The sequence below is a fragment of the Neovison vison genome, chromosome 7 (genome assembly GCF_020171115.1).
Source record: "Neovison vison isolate M4711 chromosome 7, ASM_NN_V1, whole genome shotgun sequence".
Lineage (NCBI taxonomy): Eukaryota > Metazoa > Chordata > Mammalia > Carnivora > Mustelidae > Neogale > Neogale vison.
In genome coordinates this window covers 49612662-49632575 of record NC_058097.1, presented here as the reverse complement: position 1 = coordinate 49632575, position 19914 = coordinate 49612662, and the positions used below count along the sequence as shown (strand labels likewise).

General features: G+C 53.5%; 4 protein-coding genes and 1 long non-coding RNA gene across 6 annotated transcripts; 1 reads left to right on the top strand and 4 right to left on the bottom strand.

Moving 5' to 3' along the window:
• Positions 1–44: 44 nt before the first annotated feature.
• On the top strand, positions 45–4034 carry LOC122911756. The gene is made up of 3 exons (XR_006385511.1): positions 45–790; positions 977–1476; positions 3921–4034. It is a non-coding gene; the product is annotated as an uncharacterized LOC122911756 (long non-coding RNA).
• CLDND2 (claudin domain containing 2) lies at positions 678–2044 on the bottom strand. Its single transcript, XM_044256757.1, is given in 5 exon segments — positions 678–754; positions 985–1101; positions 1324–1419; positions 1422–1451; positions 1719–2044. Coding segments are annotated over 5 exon segments (489 nt in total). The 5' UTR covers positions 1888–2044.
• On the bottom strand, positions 3559–4674 carry NKG7 (natural killer cell granule protein 7). The gene is made up of 4 exons (XM_044256756.1): positions 4401–4674; positions 4179–4325; positions 3962–4096; positions 3559–3866 (listed from the first exon to the last, which is right to left on the bottom strand). Exons 1-4 carry the CDS (start codon positions 4555–4557, stop codon positions 3808–3810), a joined length of 498 nt encoding a protein of 165 aa, XP_044112691.1. The 5' UTR covers positions 4558–4674; the 3' UTR covers positions 3559–3807.
• Positions 4675–8489: 3815 nt separating this feature from the next.
• On the bottom strand, positions 8490–14344 carry LIM2 (lens intrinsic membrane protein 2). 2 transcript variants are annotated; one of them, XM_044260490.1, is made up of 4 exons: positions 14056–14344; positions 9949–10110; positions 8778–8912; positions 8490–8551 (listed from the first exon to the last, which is right to left on the bottom strand). In XM_044260490.1, exons 1-4 carry the CDS (start codon positions 14342–14344, stop codon positions 8490–8492), a joined length of 648 nt encoding a protein of 215 aa, XP_044116425.1. The 2 variants fall into 2 exon arrangements, with proteins under 2 accessions (XP_044116425.1, XP_044116426.1); XM_044260491.1 differs by having other exon boundaries at positions 9949–10098; positions 14170–14344.
• A 1318-nt stretch (positions 14345–15662) lies between these two features.
• On the bottom strand, positions 15663–16911 carry C7H19orf84 (chromosome 7 C19orf84 homolog). The gene is made up of 2 exons (XM_044260489.1): positions 16877–16911; positions 15663–16200 (listed from the first exon to the last, which is right to left on the bottom strand). Exons 1-2 carry the CDS (start codon positions 16909–16911, stop codon positions 15663–15665), a joined length of 573 nt encoding a protein of 190 aa, XP_044116424.1.
• Between the last annotated feature and the right edge of the window lie 3003 nt (positions 16912–19914).

Here is a 19914-nt window from a genome sequence, read left to right as displayed (position 1 = left end):
GGAGGGGAGGGAGGTGTGGCAAGAGGATCCGGACCAATGGAAAATAGAGTCCGGAGAAAGAGGCGGGACCTGAGGGAAGGGGAAAAGGACTTAGTGAAGGGGGCGTGGCCGGGAACTAGGGCAAAGGTCGTGCGCGTAGGGAGGTGCTCCTGCAGCGCAGCTCCTCCGGAGCCTCCCAAACCTTTCCCAACGCCCTCGCATTTATCCATCCCCCAGTTCCCCACTGTTTCCTCGCCTGTTTAAGTCGCTGTGCTCGCATCCCCTGCGCCCTCTTGTGTCTGTCTCCCCATCTTCTTCTTGTCATGTTCCTGGTCCCACGACCATGCCTCTTCCGTCCCCCTATATCCGTTTTTCCGCGTCCATGTCCCTACATCCCTTCCGAGCACCCATGTGCTCTCCTGACCGCACCACTCCTGTGCCCCTTTCCCCCTCTCAAGCCATGCGCCTTGTCCACTCCACCCAAGCTCGTGTCCCCATGTTCCTCATTCCCTATAGCTTCATGTGCTTATGTCCTCCCTGAACCCCCAGGTGTCCCCGTGTCCCAGTCCCCCGTCCTCTTCATATCCACATTGCTCCCGCGTGCGTTCCTGTCCCCCGTGTCCTTACAGCCCCCAGAAAGCCACGCGGAGCCGCGGCGGTGAAAGCCGTTCCTTTATTCTGCCCCAGGCAGGCCGCGGTCACAAGCACACGGGGAATCCACTGAGGGCATCCGTGCTCTGCAAGACCCTGTCCGCCAGCAGAAAGCAGAAGCCCGGCGGGAGGGGAACGGAGGGCAGAAGCCTGGGAGACGGTTTGTCCTGGGGCAGATGGCCGGGAGCGCCCCGGGACTGGGGCTTGGATCCCCAAGGGTGCTCCTGCCGGGTCTGCGGGTGTCGGGAGCGGAGTTTGGTGAGGAGTCCCTGGGAGGGCGGCTGGGAGTCTGCGGGCGGCGGGGGGACCACCGGGCAGTCTCCTCCACCCTCTTCCCGCTGTCCAGGTTACCCGCGAGAATAGAGAAGGGTAAAGCCAGCCACCCCGAAAAACAGGACCACGAGAAGAAGACGTCGTTCTTCCGCGCGTTCTTCACTGTGTAGCCTGTCAAGGCGATCAGCAGCAGCAGGCCTGCGCTCGGCGCACCAGGGGAGCTCGGCCTGGGCAGGGAGGTGGGGGGCGCACCCAGGCCCCACCCAGAGTACGCCCATCCAGGGCCACGCCCCTTTCCCTCAGCCACGCCCCCTCTGGGTCTCTGGTCCCTGTCCCCACTCGCATCCCCGCGACCCCTGGGCCCCTGTCCCCTGCAACCCCCAGGCCCATCCTATGACTGTGGGCCCGCTGCCGTCCCACCGTAGAGGAAGAAGATGCCGCTCGTAGTCTGGCCCCGTGAGTCGCCCTCGTGGCACAGGATCCTCAGCCCCATCACCAAACACCTGATGCCGACAGCACCATGCACGCCCCTGTCACCGCCAGCATGGCTGGGGAGAGGGGCCGCCTCAGCCGGTAAGGGGCTGGGAGCAGAGCTGACGGTTTGGATGGGGACTTGGAAGTTACTTCATGAGGGAAGTGGGTACCGAGTTGGGGGATGGTGGTAGTCTCTGTCGCAGTGGAGCAGATGGGCCTGAGACAGGAGTGGAAGGGGTAAGGGTTTGGCGCCACAGGATGTGTCCTGCTGTTGTGCCATCTGTGGTCTGTGCTGGGGGCTGTCTGTCCAGTAGAGGACATCTGGGCGGGTCGGACCTCACTCTGGCAGGGGATGTTGGAGCAGGTGCCACCATTACACTCCTGCCACAAGCCACTGTGGCCCCCAGGGTAGCGGATCCAGTAGTTGGTGGTAGTGGAGAAAATCGTGAGGATTTTGGCCAAGAAGCCCAGCAAGGTGCCCCCGCTCTGGAGGCTCCGCTTCATGCCCATGCCTGCGCGGCTGCTGCGGAGGGCCACACACGCAAGATTGGCCGATACTCCTCCCGTCCCCAGACCCCTCTCCCGGGTCCTTCAAGTTCTTGAGACACCCTCCCACATGTCCCTCCATGTGTGATTGCACCCCAGCACCGCTGCCTCCTTCAGGCCCTTCCCGAGACCTTCATGGCCTTCTGCTCCTACTGGGGGCCTTGAGACCTTACCCCCAAGGAATCAGTACTTAGAGACCTCCCTGTCTTTGGAAGATCTCCATGCCCCCAGGAATGTCCCTATAGTCTGTCCAGTGCCCTCTTCTCCATCCCCCCACCCCCTCCATGCACACATCCACCTAAGTGACTCACATTCAGCTCCCAGAGCTTCTTAGACACAGAGTCCAGTCTCCCTTCCCCCACGTCTCTGTGACACAGGAGGAGTTCTCAAATCCCCTCTCCCATCAGTCATTTCAAGAGATAAACCTCCCCCAACACACACACACACACACACACACACACCCTAAGCAACTCTACTAGCAGAGAGACCGCTCAGAGTCAGATAACAGGTCTGGGGAGAGCCAAAAGGCCATGCCATAACAGACCATAGCCTTGTGAAAACTCTTCCCTTGATTCCATACCTCTGCAGGTCCCCGTCTCTGTGACTGTGCCCTCTTAGGTTCCCATGCAAGCTCCCGCTCCTTCTCCCTCCACTTCATGCCTGTTGGCCTGGAGCCCCCATCCTGCCCCTTCTCACCAGAGGAGCAACCTCACCGAGTCTCTGTCCCAGACCCCCGACAACCACATCCCAACTGAGCTCAGCATCTTCCACCAAACTGGGGCTGACTCTGCCATCCCACCCAGTTGGTTGTGCCAGACCCCTTGGCACTGTCCTTGCCCCCTCTGACCCATCAATCCACGAAGCCCTCGAATCCCTGTGTCTGGTTCCTTCTGCCCCCCTGCATCTGGCTCCTTCCATCTTTCCCATCTCACGCCCTGGTCCCAGTCGCACCCATTGGTTGCCAAGCTCCTCTCTCCCTTTGGGCCTCCCTCCATGCCCCAGAGGAATCTTGGCACATGGAACTGGTGTTGACCTTCCCCAGCTCACAACCTTCTCCTAGCTTCCCACTGGCCTCAGGAGGGAGTCACTGTGACCATTGGGGCTGTTGCTCCCACCTCCTTCTCCATCCCCTGAAAACTTTGAGCCTTTCCACACCTCCCCCTTTGCGTCCCTCTGTCTGGATGACCTTTCCTTGGCCCTCAAGAAGCCCCTGAACAACCTTCCCCCAGAAAGCTCCCCTCCACCCCATCCAACAGAGTCAGTCCCCCACTGGACTTGCAGCCCCCCAGTGGCCAGAGCCTGGGGCAGCCTCTCATCAGCATCCCCAGTGAGACCAAGGATAAAGGATGAGCTCAGGAAAAGCCAGCTGAAGGAGTAAATGAATTAATGAAGTAAGTGAGGAGGACCAGAGTGAAGACAAGGGTGACAAAATCAGAGAGGGAGTGAGAAGGAAAAAGCACCAGAGTGGGAAAGACAAAGGAGAAAAGAGAAAAGACAGGGTCTCAAGGTAGAAACAGGGAGAAAGAAAAGGACCGGAGAAGGGAGCCGACATGGGGCCGTGCCTGAGTCCACGCCAGCCCCAGCTCCATGCCCATCTGTGCCCATCCGCACGTGGGGACTGCCTGAGGGCACATAGGGGTTCTGACTCCTTCCTGGGCTCCTGGGGTCACCCACCAGGGAGCTGCCCTGCCCTCAGCTTATGTCTTGGCTGAATTAATCTCAGAATAACCAGATCTCAGCAAATTGTTGTTGAATGGATGAAGAAACAAACAGCAGGGTTGTGGGAGGGCTGGGGTAGGGGCTAGGAGGAGGGCTGTGGGTTCCTGTGGCTCCTGACGAGGTCTTCCCCGAACAATGCTTCATCCTGCCTGGCTCACCTCTGGCTTACAAGGTCTCATAGCCAGACTGGGGGCCATTACAGTGAGCACACAGACTCAGGCTGCCTGGGAGGGGGGAGCAAAGAGAGGTTAACATTAGCCCCCACCCTGCTCTCTCAGAGCCCCCAGCAGGCCTCTCCAGGTCCCGGAGCAGTAGTCACCTGTACAGAGACAGAGGACAGCTGAAACCCAGCCCAGGTAGAATGACCAGGAGAAGAAGGTCTGGATCTGAGGGTGTCGAGGCTGGTTCCACCGCTCACTGGTATAGACCGCCATGGCCACCACAGCAAAAATGGCTGGGGATGAAGATGAGAGAGGGCTCAGACCCTCTGCGGAAACTCACCGGTCCCCAGAACCCAAGTGCAGCCCAGAGCCTACCTGCAGCAAAAGCCATGATAGAGGAGGAGAGGGGCCCGTAGCCTCGAATGGACAGTGAGGGGACGTAGGACAAGATCAGGAAGATCACCGACACCAGCCCCGACAGCGCGGCCAGAATGCTGAGGCTCTGCGTCGCGCGGATGTAGCCTGCCCCAAGGTAAGACTTCAGTGCCTGCCCTCGGGCAGCCCACCATCCGCAATAGGAGACACACTGTCCCTTACCTGGTACCTCACTGTTAGACTTCTCTGGCCAGAGCCCCGAGTGAGACGAGAAGGTGGGCCCCATGGCCACGAACCAGAAATCCGTGCTCAGAGCAATCAGGATGGTCACCAAGGCCAGGGAGCCAGTGAGGAGGCCCAAGGACCGACAGAGCTCCATCGAAGTGAGTCCTGGGTGTCCAGGTCCTGCGGATGAAGGGGCCAGTGATCTGGACTCTTGGGCCCTCTGAGCTCAAGAAAGAGAAGCTTTTAAGATTTTAAAACCAGGCCGTTTGGTTTCACACAGTTCCGGGTTGATGAGTCTTGCTCGGTACCCCCCCCTTCCCGGTTGCCTTGACAGCTTCCTCCCCCCACATAGGTTGGGTTCCCCTCACAGCATGTGGTGGGGAGAGTGTCACATCATCAGTGGTTTGGTGGTGGTTCAGAGCTTGCCTCTGCTTTAGGTTCTATACCTCCCACCTTGGAACCCTCAACATCAGAGGAGACTTCCTGGAAGAGGTGTGAAAGAGGCTTGGGGGCCCCAGGGTGGGAGGTGGTAGATGAGACCAGGGTGTGAGCTAAACAGGGGGATGTGGCCAAAGGGGACAGTTGGTGGTTGTGTCATGCTCTCCTGTCGGTTCTGTAACCTTCCATTCTGGAAGAGGGAGGCCCCAACTCTAGTGTGTCCACAGAAGGAGGAGGGCTGGAGACTAGGTGCTTGCAGCTGAAGGAAAAGAGGGCTGGAGGCCTGGACTCGGGTCCTGAGCAGGAGGCAGGCAGTCGTGGATCCCTGCCTGGAGCTTATCCCAAAGGCAACCAATGGTGGAGGATCACAATCCTGCAAGTCTGTGGAGAGCAAGACATGTCCACATCATCCTCTGATAAGAGTTCGCAGACAGCTCTGACTTGAGCAGGTCCTCATCCCAGGATCAGGGTGTCTCAGGGGCAGAGGTGGGCACACAGGACTGTCCCACCCTCCCAGCACTAGCCTCCTCTTCCCATCCCGGCAATAGGTCCTAGACAGAGCCTCACCTCACCGATGAGCAGGAAGAAGGTGAAGGTGTTGCAGCCCAGGTGGAAGGTGCAGGCTCATGTGACTTCCGAACCGGGGGAATGGCCTAGAAGAAGACCTCTGTCACAAAGATGACACAAGCCAGCAGTCCCACAGCAGCCGGTGAAGGGGAGGCTTAGAGGGACTCAAGAGGCCGGGGCCTCTTCCGTTACTGGAGTCTCCAGTTTGCAGGTCCCAATCTCTCACCCAGACCCTCACTACCGAGGTAACTGGCCAGTCCTGAGAACGTGCTCACGAATGCAGGCTCTCAGGGGCAGATTCGGGTCATAAGCAGCAGGGGCACCGACGCAAAAATCCGGTATGTGTACCTCTAGTGGAGAGCAGTGGACAGGCTTCAGGAATCCCAGCGAAGGGAGTGTCAGAGCGCAGAGGTCACCTGCAACCTCTACCCCACCCTTAACTCCACCCCTGTCCTCCAACACAACCCCAGTCTCATCCCCAGACCTAACCCCAAACTCAGCCCCATCCCTAACCTCATCTCCAAACCAAACCCAACCCTGTCCATAACCCAGCTCTACCCACAAATTCAACTCCGTCCTGATTCCTAAACCAAACCCTATTTTCATTGCCAAGACCGGCCCTAAACCCAGTCCCATCCCCAACCCCAAATACAACCCACTCCTTAACCCCAGCTCCAGCCTCTAATTTAACCTCATCCTCCAAACTAACCTGTTTGCCCTCTTATTCACAAACTCAGCCCCAACCCCATGTCCAAATCCAAGTTCAGCCCCAAACTCAAACCCATCCTCATTCCGAGACTTAATGCTAACCTTGTTTGGAACTTCACACCAGATCACACTTCCAGCGCCACCCCAACCTTCCTCCCGCTCTGTCCCACCCTTTATAATTCCGACCTTAGCCCTACTCATATTCATCTCAATCCCACCTGTTTCATCCCCCCCCACACACACACTGTAGAGAATGGACTATGGAGGGAGGTGGGGGGGTGGGGGACAGGAGGAGGGGCAGAGCTGGTTAGGAGGCTGAGGCCATAAGCCAGGTGAGATAAGATGTGAGTCCTAACTGGGTGATCAAGGAACCTGGACACAGTTTTAAGGTAGAGCCAACGCTGCTTGCTGGTGAATCAGATGTGGGACGCAGCAAAGCAGCTGCTGATGATCCCAGGACTCTTGGCAGGAGCAGCTGGATGACAATGGGGCAAGATGGGGAGATATGGGAGGAGTTGGTGTGGGATGTGGGAGAGACCAGGACACCTGAGATTTGAGATGCCTCTTCTTTTCAAGTGGACACTGGAGATGAGTCTGGAATTACCACATCATTATTATTGCTAGAATAAACTCCTATAAATATGATTCCTGGAATAAGCCTCAATAAATATGTCTCCTTAAATAGGCCTCAATAAATTACCATTAGAGAAGGCCTCAATTGCCATTATTAGTAGAGGAAGCCTCTATAAATACAGAACTATTGTTATTTGTGAAGTCCCCAATAAATATTTCTAGGGAGTAGGTCTCTGTTCATATGACAGTTTTAGCATAGGCTGTAATTAATATTCTTATTATTAGAATGGGCCTTGCTAAATAGTCTTATTAATTTATGGTGGATATTAGTAAATCTCACGGCAGTTGGGCACTGCTTATTGAATGAAGTAATGAGCGAGTGAATGAGAAGGTCAAGGTCATGAATGGTATGTGAAGAGTCAGGACAGGGTGTGGATCAGAGATCTGGTGCTTCTAGGTGTGGGGTCCATCCAGGGAGGGGAGGGGCTGTGAGGAATGCTGACTGGAGATGGTGTGAGCAGTCAGGTGGTTTTTTTCACAGACCTTTTCGTTTATCGTATTATCCCACTGATATTATGATTCATAAGAAACACATATTCTTTGTACCATTCCTGGCATGAAGCTGCTAAAAGCCTTGGAATTTCATAGGCGATGAGGGCCGTGAAGGTATATTTGCTACATTAATAGTTAATGAGGCAACTGGGGGCAGGGAGGTGGTGGCAAAGCACTGGAAGGTAAGGTCAGGTTGCTGGGGGAACCAGTCAGGTGTCTGGAGGGTTGTAACTTTCAGTCCCAGCCCCCAACCTTGGTAGGGAGGGGCTGAAGACTGAGTAATCACCAGTGGCCAGTGGTACACTCAGGATGCCTGTGTAATGAAGCCACCATGAAAACCCACAAAGACTGGGTTCAGAGAACTTCCAGGTTGGTGAATGTGTGCATAATAGAGAGAGTGGCCCCCTGAAAAGGGCACAGAAGCCCCTTGCCCCTTTCCCATACCTTGCCCTGTGGGTCCCTTCCATCTGGCTGTACCTGAGTTATATCCTTTTATAGTAAACGGGTGATCTAGTAAGTGGAATCTTCCTTCCAGTTCTGTGAGCCACTCTAGCAAATTATTCAAACCCAAAGAGTGAGTCATGGAAACCTCCACACTACTGCTGGTTGACCAGAAGCCCAAGTGACAAGCTGCACTTGTGAGGGCATCTGAGGTGGGGGTGGGGGGCAGTCTTTAGGACTGAGTCCTTCACTTGTGAGATCTGACAATACCTCCTTATAGAGAGTGTAAGAACTGAGCTGCTTGGTGATGTGGAATTAAAAAAAAAAAATACAGAATTGGATCTACACATCTGTTTCCTAGAAGTCATAGTTAACCCCTGGGTGGGAACTCTGTGGTTCATGTCTGTCCCCATCCCTACAGAGACTGAGCAGGTTGGCCTGCAGTCATCCAGACACCCCCACCCTGTCCACCACTCACACCTGTTTCTCATCACCCCAATCCCTCAAGGACCACACCTTAGTAGTTTCACATCAGTTTTATTAGATTCTCAAAAAGTCGCTCTAATGGAGATCCCATTTCTCTAACACCCCCCCCTTCATGGGCTGGGCCTTGGGTCTTCTCAACTGCCTCCCACCAGGCCCCAATCTTCCTCCCTCCCTCTTGGGACACAGGAGTCAGAGGCCTCCGCCCAGAGTCCACGATTGAGCCCCCTCCTGCCCACAGGAACCAGAACTTCAAGCCTCTAGACCTTCCCCCTCCTTTTCTGTGGTCCCATTTAACCTCCAGAAGTTGGGGGTACATTTGGCTCAGCGGGGAGCAGACAGGCGCCGACATTCATGCATCCGGTAGGCACACATGTAGAAAATCCCTGCATGAGAAGAGATCCCATTGGCCCCCCACCAAGTCCTCCTAACCTGGGCTCCTAGCCCAAGACCCCAAAACAGCACTCCCTTTCTTCCTGGGTGTCTGCAGCATCTCGATTCTGTCTCCTGGCTCAGTGTGGGGGGCCGTGTGGGAAACCCCATCATCTGGCCCTCTGAAGTGCTGCCCACTCTGCCACAGACATTGACCTTCCCACCCCCAAACCCTCATACCTGCGAAGAAGGCCATGAGCAAGGCCACCCAGCCCAGGATGTAAGACCAGGAAAAGCGCCAGTCCCCAAAGCGGCGACCAAGGAAGCTGACAGTGACTCCAGTGTAAATGGCCAAGGCCAACAGGACAAAAAAGGCTAAGGGGAGAGGATGGGGGGAGGTGGGTAGGAAAGGGGGTAGGGGTGGGGTTTGCAGATGGGGGTGGGAGTTAGATTGAGGAAGGGGAAAGGCTGGGGAGGGGTGGGAAGGGAAAAGGGGGAGGGTGCCGGGGGAGTAGGGGTCAGGTGGGGATGGGACGGGGCTGTGCTGTGTAATAAAGAATTTGACCGGGGCTGGTTTTGGGCTCTGGTTCCTGGGACAGAGACGCTAAATCCCTGGAATCTCCCAAGTGATAGGAGTGTCTTTGTTACTGCTGAGCCTCTTGGGTTTTTGTTGATGAGCTGAGATGACAATAGGTAGGACCTGATCCCCAGAAGGACCAGCCACAGGAACAGAGCAGCCACCAGAGGCTGTGAGCCACTTGGTATTGGACCACCGTCTGGGGAAAGAAGCTAGAGACCAAGTTCAGGCACAGGGTCAATGACACAATAGGGCCTTGGTAATGAAACTCCAGCAGGAACTCCAGACACGACAAATGTGCCAGAGTTTCCTGGCTGGTGAGGCACTCAGTGGGATGCCGTGGGGGAAGGGTGCAGAAGCTCAGCCTTCAAGACCCTCTCAGGTTTCAGCCTGTGCTTCTCTCGATTTAGCTGGTGCTGAGGTGTAGCCTTTATAATAAATCTGTAATTGTAAGTGTAGTGCTTTCTGGAGTTTGGTGACTTCTGGCAAATCTTTGAACATGACTGGGTTCTGGGGACCTCCGAACCCGCAGCCTGTGGGTCAAAAGTGCAGATGACCTGAGGACCCCTCTTGCAACTGAAGTAAGGGCAGCCTTGTTAGGAATCGCACCCTTAAACCTGGCGGCGGGGGGGAGAGGTTAGTGCCCACACCGGGCGACCGGACAGCAACTGATATAAGAGGCTGGCATTAGGCTTTAGAACCAGTCTTGGAGTTGGGGTTTGGGTCGGGGGGAGACTAGGTTAACCATGGAGCTGAGAATGAGGAATGGGGCTGGGGATGGAAATGGGAAGCTGGGGGTGGGAGTGGGGAGATGGGGAAGTTGGGTCCACTCACTGGAGGCGAAAAACATGATGCCGGCAGAGAAGGGCCGGGAGAGGCGGGTGAAGGTGGGTTGCTGAGCGAAGGCCAGGATGCCCATGATGATGCCCGAGGTGGCGCACAGGGAGGACAGGATCATGAAGGCCCGGGTGGCATTCCAATAAGCTGTGGTAGCACGGATCGGTCACTCCCGCACCTCCCCCAGCCCAGGAGGCCTACCTCTCCGTCCCTGACCCAGCTCCTCCTTCACCTCTGCAGTCCCTCTCTTCACCTGCAAACCCCTAATCATCTTCCACAGCCCAGCTCCCAAATCCCCTCTGGGAAGCACCCTTTCACCCCTCAGGTATCGTCCTCACCCCCTGCTCCTGGCTGTGGCTCTTGGGGCTGTGGCTCTTGGCTCGTTCCCCCTTCCAGTCCGATTGCTCCCTGAGGCCAGGTTTCTACTTTGGGAATACTCCCAGCACAAGACTGGTTTGCAAATGGGCCTGGAGAGATATTCGTTGGATGGATGGATGGATGGATGGATGGATGGGTAATGAATCAGTGTTGATTCCCCGCTATCTGCCTGCCACTCACTTCCTGTCCTCTCTCCCATCGCTCGCTTTCATTTCCCGGATAACCACTTGCCCATACTTGAAAATGACCTATTTATTTTTAACTTGTTTATATCTGTCTTTCCCTGCTGATCGCCCAGTTCTCTGAGGACAGAGGTCTTGCTTCCTCATTCACTTCCTCATGCACGGGTGCCTGGCACATAGTGGGGGCTCAGGGCATATGCTGAGTGAATGAACGTGGAGCCCGGAGAACCGTTTGTCTCTTGTGCTTGGCACTGAGCTGACCCTTTAGGACATGCTCTGGGAATAATCGGTAAGATTTCATCCTCCATTTAGCAGCTACCAAATACGTGTCAGACACGCATTCCTTGAATGAGCCTGTTCTTTCCTTCCAAGGGCCCTATGCTGTATGTACTATTTTTAATCCCCGTTTTTCAGGTGAAGAAACTAAAGCTCAGAGGTAAAGTAACTTATCCAGGGTGCCCTAATTGGCAGTGGGACTGGCGTTGACACCCAAGCATCAAAGCCCTTGTTCTGATCTGCTTGACCACACTGGCTCTTGGAGGACCCAGGACACCTGCAACCCTGGGACAGAGCCTGGATCCTGCCTCTGAAAAATAAAAAGTCTGGATCTTTGCAAAATGCATTCTTTTGCCTCGTGTGAATGTCAGTGAGAAATAAAAATTGCTGGCTGTTTCTCTGTGGATGTTGTCATGGGTTGAACCATGTCTCTCCCCGCAACCCCCAAACCCCCAAATTCGTATGTGGAAGGAAGCTGCAATCCTCAGAGTAGGACCTTATTTGGAAATAGGCTCATTGCCAATGTATTTAAGGTCTCACTGTAGCAGAGTGGATTCCTAATCCTAACTGACAAGTATCCTCACAAAATGGGGAAAGCTGGAGAAAGACAGACATGTGGGAGGGTGGGGAGCACCATGTGAAAATGAAACAGAGATCAGGATGACACACTGACATGCTAATAAATGCCAAAGAATGCCAGACAGCCTCCACCAGAAGCCGGGAGAGAGGCAGGCAACAGATCCTCCCTCATGGCCTCGGAAGGAACCAACTCTGCTGACCTCAGTTATCAGACCCCCAGCCTCCAGAGCTGTGAGATGGTACATTTCTGTTGTTTGAGTCACTCAGTCCATGGTCCTTTGTCACGGCAGCCCCAGGAAACTACGGATGCCTCTGAGTATTTAAAAGGCTGGAAGACTTACGGGATATGTTTTTGCCTATGTCCTCCCTGTAGTCCCACTGAGGTAGGAGTGCAAAATGCAAACGTCTCTGAGGGTTGCCTCCAGCTGCAAAAAGAGAGCAGCTTATCTGTCCCCCAGCAGGCTGAGGTGGAGGCTGTGGCGAACAGGCACGTGTGTCCCATGCCAGGTGACCCATTACTACCTCTGAGCTCCATCTTCAGAGAAAACTCTCCCTGTTCAAGTCACGGTGTGCCACCTGTCTCCTGAGGGCCCCTGACTGGTAGACTGCCTTCAAAGGAGGCAAAAATGGATTTTTCAAAGACAGCTGCAAGTCCAGATTTTTCTGGCGACATCAGAAACTTTATAAAACACTATACACACGTGTCTGTGGCTGGAGTTGGCCCCGGCGAGTTCACGTATGCCTGCTCTGGGCCTGGTGAGTCAGTTACAGTTGACCTGCACCGGGAGCCAGCTGTGTGGTCAGATACCCAGCAATCTATCAGGGTGAGGATTTTGGCTTCAAGGTCAAATGGACTTGCAGACCTGCATCCTGCCTTCCTCTCCTCCATCCCCAACAGAGAGATGATAGACTGGGATGTGGGCGTCCTCAGGGCATTCCCAGGCTGAAGCAGGAGAAATGGTGGAAGCGTGACGAATGAGACCTCCGGGAATGAAAGGGATGCATGAAGTCAGGAGGCTGACCAAGCCCAGGAGCTGGCGGTTGGGATAGGTCTTTCCACTGCTTCCTGCCTCGGTTTACCCCTCCTGCACACGGGCATCATCTTTCCTCTCCCAGACAGGTTCAGTGAGATGGGGCAGTTGAAATCTGCCCTAAGGGCTCTGGAGGGTTGGCGCCTCCTCCCAAAACCCCATGGAGAGAATGTTTGGCTTTTTGAGGGCAAGGCTCATGTTTTTTTGTTTTTTGTTCTAAGATTTTATTCATTTATTTGACAGAGACAGCGAGAGAGGGAACACAACAGGGGGAATGGGAGAGGGAAAAGAAGGCTTCCCGCTGAGTGGGGAGCCCAATGAGGGGCTCCATCCCAGGATCCTGGGATCATGACCCGAGCAGAAGGCAGACACTCAAGGACAGAGCCCCCCAGGTGCCCCGAGTCTCTTGTTTTATTCACACACACAGTGGTACCACCCTCAGTGTTGTTGGGAGACCAAAGGGCATTAATCCACGTCAAGCACTTAGAATAGCATGTAGGACTCAATGACTTTCAATTAATGCCAGTCATCATCATCATTATTATTATTACTACTACTATTTGGTACATAGAAAATATGTGACATTATATATTCTTAATTTATTAATATATAATACACCTTATATATTCTTAATTTATTTTTATATAATGTATATTGTGTATTAATTTATTACTATATAGTGCATATTATATATTATGTAATATAAAATATATGTAAGTATATCTCCATATATATGTGTGTATGTACATATATATGTATATGCATATGGAGAGCTATACATAGAGATATAGAGTATATTATATATTATCTTATATATATAATATGTTATTATAATGTAGCTTGCAAGAACTGTATGTTAGAAAAGCTATTTTTCGCCATTTTTACAACATATATTATAATGTGCACATACACACACACATATATATATATAGACATACAGACATATATATATATATATTACAAAGCCTGGTGCACAGTAGCTATTAAAAACTACCATCCAGGGGATGCCTGGGTGGCTCAGTTGGTTAAGCTGCTGCCTTCAGCTCAGGTCATGATCCCTGCATCCTGGGATCGAGTCTCACATCGGGCTCCTTGCTCAGCAGGGAGCCTGCTTCTCTCTCTCTGTCTCTTCCTGCCACTCTGTCTGCATGTGCTCCTTCTCTCTCTCTCTGACAAATAAATAAATAAAATCTTTTTTTTTTTAAAGCTTTTATTTATTTGACAGAGAGAGAGAAATCACAAGCGGCAGGCAGAGAGAGACAGAGGAGGAAGCAGGCTCCCCACGGAGCAGAGAGCCCGACGTGGGGCTTGATCCCAGGACCCTGGGACCATGACCCGAGCCGAAGGCAGAGGCTTTAACCCACTGAGCCACCCAGGTGCCCCTAAATAAATAAAATCTTTAAAAAAAAAAAAAACTACCATCCGGTATTTAGCAAATTTAGGGTCCGTATTGCTTCTGTATGCCACAGTACGCAACCTGGTTCCTGATACATCGTGGATTTTTAGGACACACTATCTGACAGCCCCGTCCCTGCAGCTGCTCCACAGAGCCGGTGCCTGGAAATGTCACCTGTCTACTTAACCTCTAGTACATTTCATAAAAAAATTCCTGAAATCCCAGTTCTGTCCCTTTTGTGCAAAGCGATCTCTGGCTGGTCCCTTTCCCTCTCTGAGCCACAGAGTTCCCCACCGGCCACACAGGTGGCAAAGGTGTGCCCTGAGGGGGGGGCTCTGAGCCCAGCCCCAGCCCAGCCCCAGCCCCGGAGCCTTACCGATGCTCTCTGTCTGCAGGTAGCACTTGTTTCCCAGGCAATATCGCCACAGGCCCTGGTGGGCAAAGGACCCCGACAGCCGGTACTGCATCCAGTGGTCTGTGGCTGTGGCCACCACCAGGAGGATGGTCCCCACCCAGGCACAGAAGAGGCCGCCACCCATGAAGCTGTACATGGTGATCTGTGGAGATGGGGAGAGGTGGGGTCAGGAGCTGGAATCCCGGTGGAGGGAGGAGGAGTTGGAGACTTAGACTCCCGGATCCCAGATGAGGAGGTTGCTAATGGCTGGGACACCAGGTCCCTAGGAGAGGAAGGAGCTGGGGGCCTGGGCCCTCGGGTCCTGGATGGGGAGGATGTTGGAGGCCTGGGCTCTTGGGTCCTAAGTGAGGAGGGAGCTAGGGGCTGGAATACCAGCAGGCCCCTGGGGGAGGAAGGAGCTAGAGCATGGATCCCTAGGTCTTGGTGGAGGAGGGAACCTAGAGGTCCAATGCCTGGTCCTTACCTGAGTGGCAGAGCCTACCACAAGCCTTCTGTCTGCCTCGGCCCTTCTCTGCAGACTGAGCCGAGCCAGGTTGCTGGCCTCTCTGCTCCCTGGGTCCCCCAAATCCCTTAAGCCTCCCCACACAATGGCCCTGTGACCTAGCAGCTTCCAGCAGGCAGAAGTGCAGTGGTGGCAGAGGCCCCAAATGGAATTCGCTGAAACAGGGATCCAGGCGCTCCCTCCCCGCAGCCCCTGGCCCCACTGGCCTCTCTCTGTGACCCTCCCAACGACCCCACCACCCTTTCACAGGCCTTGCTCACAGCACCCACTGGGTTAGCCTGAGCTGCGTAAGCACACACAGAGACACAAGACATAGGGGCAGCCATCCATTTATTGTTCAACCAGGGGTGAGGGAGGCGGGGCAGCAGGTATCTGGGTATGTTGGGCCAATGTTCTTTGCAGGTGGGTCACAGGGCATGTCACAATTGGGGCTAGGACCGGAAGAAGGATGGGACGGTGTTGGCTGGGATCAAAGATGGGCTGGGTTTGGGGTCAAGTTTAGGAGGCAGTTAAGGATGAGAACTGGGTTGGCCTGAGGTAGTAGAGAAAGAGGGTGCAGAGCTGAGACTGAAGGTGGAGATGGGGACGGAAATGGGAATGAGTGGGGCTGGGGATGTGGTATTGAGAGTGGGGATGGGACTGGGGTTACAGAGGCTGGTGGGGATGGGGTTGGGGCTGTCACTGTAGTTGGGGTAGTGCTGGGAATGGGGAGAGGCATAGCTTTGGGTGGATATGAGGCTCAGGGCTTTTGCTGGTGTGGGATCCCAAGTCAGCTCCAGTTTTCATGGGGTGACTCGCAAGACCCACTCCTGAGGCTGTGGTTTTGGGAGAAGAAACATGGGAGGATGGTGTTTCTTGGGGTATTTCTGCCATAACTGAGGTCACCCTGGGCTCCAGGAAAACCCTCCTGGTGACCCTTCTCAGGAGTCTGGGGAGCTGGACTTTCGGGGTCCTAGTACTCTGCCTCCCAGTCTTCTGCTGCAGCAGGCGGTGTGTCCTGGGGTGGCTCCTGACCTCGGGCTTCCTTCTTCCCATCCTGACCAGGCAGAGTTGGTGGTGATGTTGGCATCGTCAGTGGAGTCTTGGGGCCAGCCCCAGACCCCCGCGGCCAGCCCCTCTCAGCCCTTCCAGGTTGCCATCGCTGCTGGACCTGGCCCCGGCCTGGCCTGCGCTGGACGCCCCAGCCCCCGCGTCCCCTGGGTGGCCTTGTGGCCATGCCTGGCTGGGTGTAGCTTGCCTGGGGGGTGCAGCATGCCTGGGGGTTGCAGGGGCAGGAGGGCAAGGACTGTTGAAGGGTGTAGGCCCCCAGCAGGGCGCTGTGCAGGAGGTAGGAGAGGGCGTCCAGACGGATGGGGACAGTGACAGAGGCCAAGCTCTCAGGGAGCCCCAGGTGGGCTGGATCTGGGGTGCCCAGGGGGAAAGGTGGCAAGGCTGGGAAAGGTGCAGGGGGGCACGGCTCAGTCCCGGGTGATGGCGGGGACAGGTTGTTCCTGGAATGACAAGAGTACAGGTCAGTAGTTCTCACCATCTCTCTCTGGCTTTCCTACTGTGGTCCAGCCCTTCTCCTGGGAGCCCATTCAGCTCAGCGTCCACCTCTGATTCCCGTGCCTGCTTCTCTCTCTATCTCTCTCTCTCTTTCGCTCAGTCTCTCAATCTTTCTCTCATCTGTTTTTTTCCATCTCTCTTTACAGAGAGACAGACAGTTCAGCCAGGACGTCAGAATCAGACAGAATGAAATTCCAGCTGCAGGCTGCCTCGCTCAAGGTGTGTTTCCAGGCCAATCACTTCCCTGTGCTGAACCTTCATTTTTCACATCCAAAGATGGCTTTTGGTAGTACCAGAGGTGCATAGGCAAGGCCTAGGTCTGAAAATTATTATTTCTCCAGCTCTATGGCTGTTCCTGACATCTCTGATTCTCTTGGCTCCTTCTTGAAATTTCTCCCTCTTCCTCCAATATCTGTTTCTAGCTGTGTCCCTATTTCTAAGTATCTTGCTCAGCTCTGTCGGTAAGATCGCTAAGATTCTGTTTCTAACTGATGATACGTGAACCTTTTTGTTGTTGTTGTTCTGATACTCTCTTTGGGTCAGTCCACTCTGCCTCTGATTTTCTCCACCCCTTCCCTCGCTGGCCTCTGTCCTCCCCATGAGGAGGGTCTTGCGTCTCACCCCTCGGGCCCAGTCCCTTTCTCTTGCTGTTCCATCTTTACAAGGGTGTCTCAAGCGTCTTCTAGCACCTTCGCCACGATTTCTCCGGGCCCCAGGGAGGCGCGGAGGGGTCCGAAGAAAGTGCCCGGGACTTTGTCTGGAGTGGGGCGTGGCCAGCGGAACGTGAAGAGCCCCAGGCAAGTACACTAGGGTTGCAGGATCTAATGCCTCAACCCTACATATTTTAGGCTGCAGCCCCACCTTCCCGAGACGCAGAAGTCTGGTCCCTGAGCGTCTTCCATGCTCAGACCCAGGAATCCGGACCCCCAGACCTCTGCTTCCTCAGACCTAGAAGTCAGGACCCCAGCCCTTTCCTATCTTTCCACCTGTATTTCTGGCCTTTTCTTCTGGGGGCCTGATGGTGTTCTTTAGGACCAAAGGGAAATCAGGTCATCTGGATGCTCTTTAGGACAGAGGGAGAAGTAGATGGGTTGGAGTTGAGGCAGACCTTAATTCATGGAGCCACCCAGGCGCCCCTCTCTTGGAATGCCTTTGTATTCTGTTTACAGAATTTCTATTTCTGTTTACAGAAAAGTTACAAAGTTAATACAGAGAGTCCTCATATAGTCCTCACCCAGCTTCCCCCAATGTTATCTTCTTACATGGTTGCGGAAACTTTGTTGCAACTAAGAAACTAACATGACTATTAGCCAAATCCAGACTTTATTTGAAATTTACCAGTTTTCACACTCAGGTCATCTATTTTCTGTTCCAGAAGCTGATTCAGGTTGACATTTATCATCGGCTGCAGCCTCTCAGTCTTTCCTGACTTTTTACAACCTTAACAATTTTGAGGAATGCTACTCACTTATTTTATAAAATAGAGGTCCATTTTAATTAATAATTCTAATTTATTTCTTTGAGAATTCTAATTTATTTAATCCTCCCTTCACAGATGATCAGACTGTGCCTCAGAGAGTCTAAGTAAGTTTCTCAAGGTCAGAGAGCTAGGAAGTGGCACAAGTGAAATTTGAACCTCAATTCTGTGCTCTTAATGGAGACTCAAGTAAGAGCCAGATTATGTAGGACATGATAGGCTGCAGTGAAGACTTTGAGGTTTGGGGGTGTTGGTTTTTTGTTTTGTTTTGTTTTGTTTTTTTATTTTAGAACACTGAGATGGCTTCAAACATTTGTAAGCTGAGGTGTGACATACTATGACTTCTGTTTGAGGAAAAACCACTGTGTCAGCAGTTTGGAGAACAGGCTCTGGTGGAAAGCAAGGGAGCATGCTGATATCCTTCAGGCCAGGAGTGGTGGTGACGCCCAAGCAGGGGTGGGTAGGGGAGTGGGGGTGGGAAGATATGAACGGATTTAGGATGTTTTTTGGAAGAACCATCAGAATTTGTTGTGATTAATGAGGAATCAAGGATGATGCAAAGTCCCAGATGCCTGAGTGGCTCAGTTGGTTAAGCATCTGCCTCTGGCTCAGATCTTAATCCCAGGGTCCTGGGACTGAGTCCCACATGGGGCTCCTTGCTCAGTGGGGAGACTGCTTCTACTCTGCCTGCAGCTCCCCGTGCTCATGCTCTCTCTCTGCCAAATAATTTTTTTTTCTTTAAAGGATAATGCAGAGTTTTTGGCCAGAGCAGTATCTTTGAACATGATTTTTTTTTTTTTTTTAACAGAACTTCACAACATCCCTCTTTAAGGATGGGAAAGCCCAGATACCCAAGACCTTCCATTTATTGAGTTCTCTGGAATCCACGACCTGTGCTGGGTGATGCTGGTGACTCAGAGACGTCACCTGCCCTCTAAGGAGTCTGTCTTGAGGGGTGGGAGTCAGACACAGAGATGGATGGTAACATTCCCAGGTGATGAGAGCTTGCAAACAGGAACAGGAGGCGAGCAATGAGTGATGCTCCTGAGGTTAAAGGGGTGAGGTTGGGGGCCAGGAAAACATTGCTGCGCAGGCGTGGGGCTTCTTTGTTTTTTGTTTTGTTTTGTTTTGTTTTGTTTTTAGGAAAGATGGCCTTTGGTCTAGGTCTAGAGTGAGTGGGTATTTGATATAGAAGAAATGGTGTGAGCAAAGGCCAGGTGGCTGGGATTGAAAGTTTTTTTTGTGTTGTTATTGTTTTTTAAGATTTTATTTCTTTGTCGGACAGAGAGAGCACCAGCAGGCAGAGGGGCAGGCAGAGGGAGAGCGAGAAACAGGCTCCCGGCTGAGTAGAAAGCCCCACGAAAGCCCCACGCCAGGATCGATCCCACGACCCTGAGATCATGACCTGAGCTGAAGGAAGACGCTTAACCGACTGAGCCACCCAGGCGTCCCTGGAATGGGAAGATTTTTTTTATCACAAAGCAGGGGCTTTCCTTTCCGGGCAAGTGTGATTAGGCTTCGGGTCTCATCCATCCGTTATGTCCTATCCGGAAGAGGCAGGACTATTTTGTTCAGACGGGTCTCCAAAATGGGGTTCGAATCCCCGCTCCGCCACCGACGAGCGCGGGACCTAAGGCAAACTGCCTAAGCTTTTCGAGTTCCCTCTTCGCCACTTGGCGCTTCCTGCTCTACTGCAGCAGAACGAACTGCTTCCCGTTCTGCTCTGTTTTCTCCTATTTCTCTCATCAGGCGCCAATCGTCAATTTACCAATGACCCGGAGCCTTAAGGCCCTCCGCCCGCACTAGAGAGCGGAGGCGGGCTCTTGGGTCTCTAAGGGAAGGTCCTTTATGCGTCTTCCAAACTGGACAGGCACCTTCTGACCGCGACCAATCAACCCCTGAGTCCCGGGCAGCGAAACTTCCGATTCGCTGGGGAACGCAGTAGGCTGTACGTTGGAGCTCCGCCCACTCCGTATTACGTAACGTATCGCAAGATAGTCATCCTTGGCTCCGATTGGCGAGTGAGCTCGCGCTGCTTTCGAGTCCCCGCCCCGCTGCCGTCCTGTCGGCGAGCATGACCTCTTGCTCTTTGATTGGGTTTATTTCTGAGCGCTCTCTTGCTCTGTGATTGGTTATGGTCCCTCCGGCCCTTCTCCGGGCCTTCTTGCTCCATCGTCCAGCG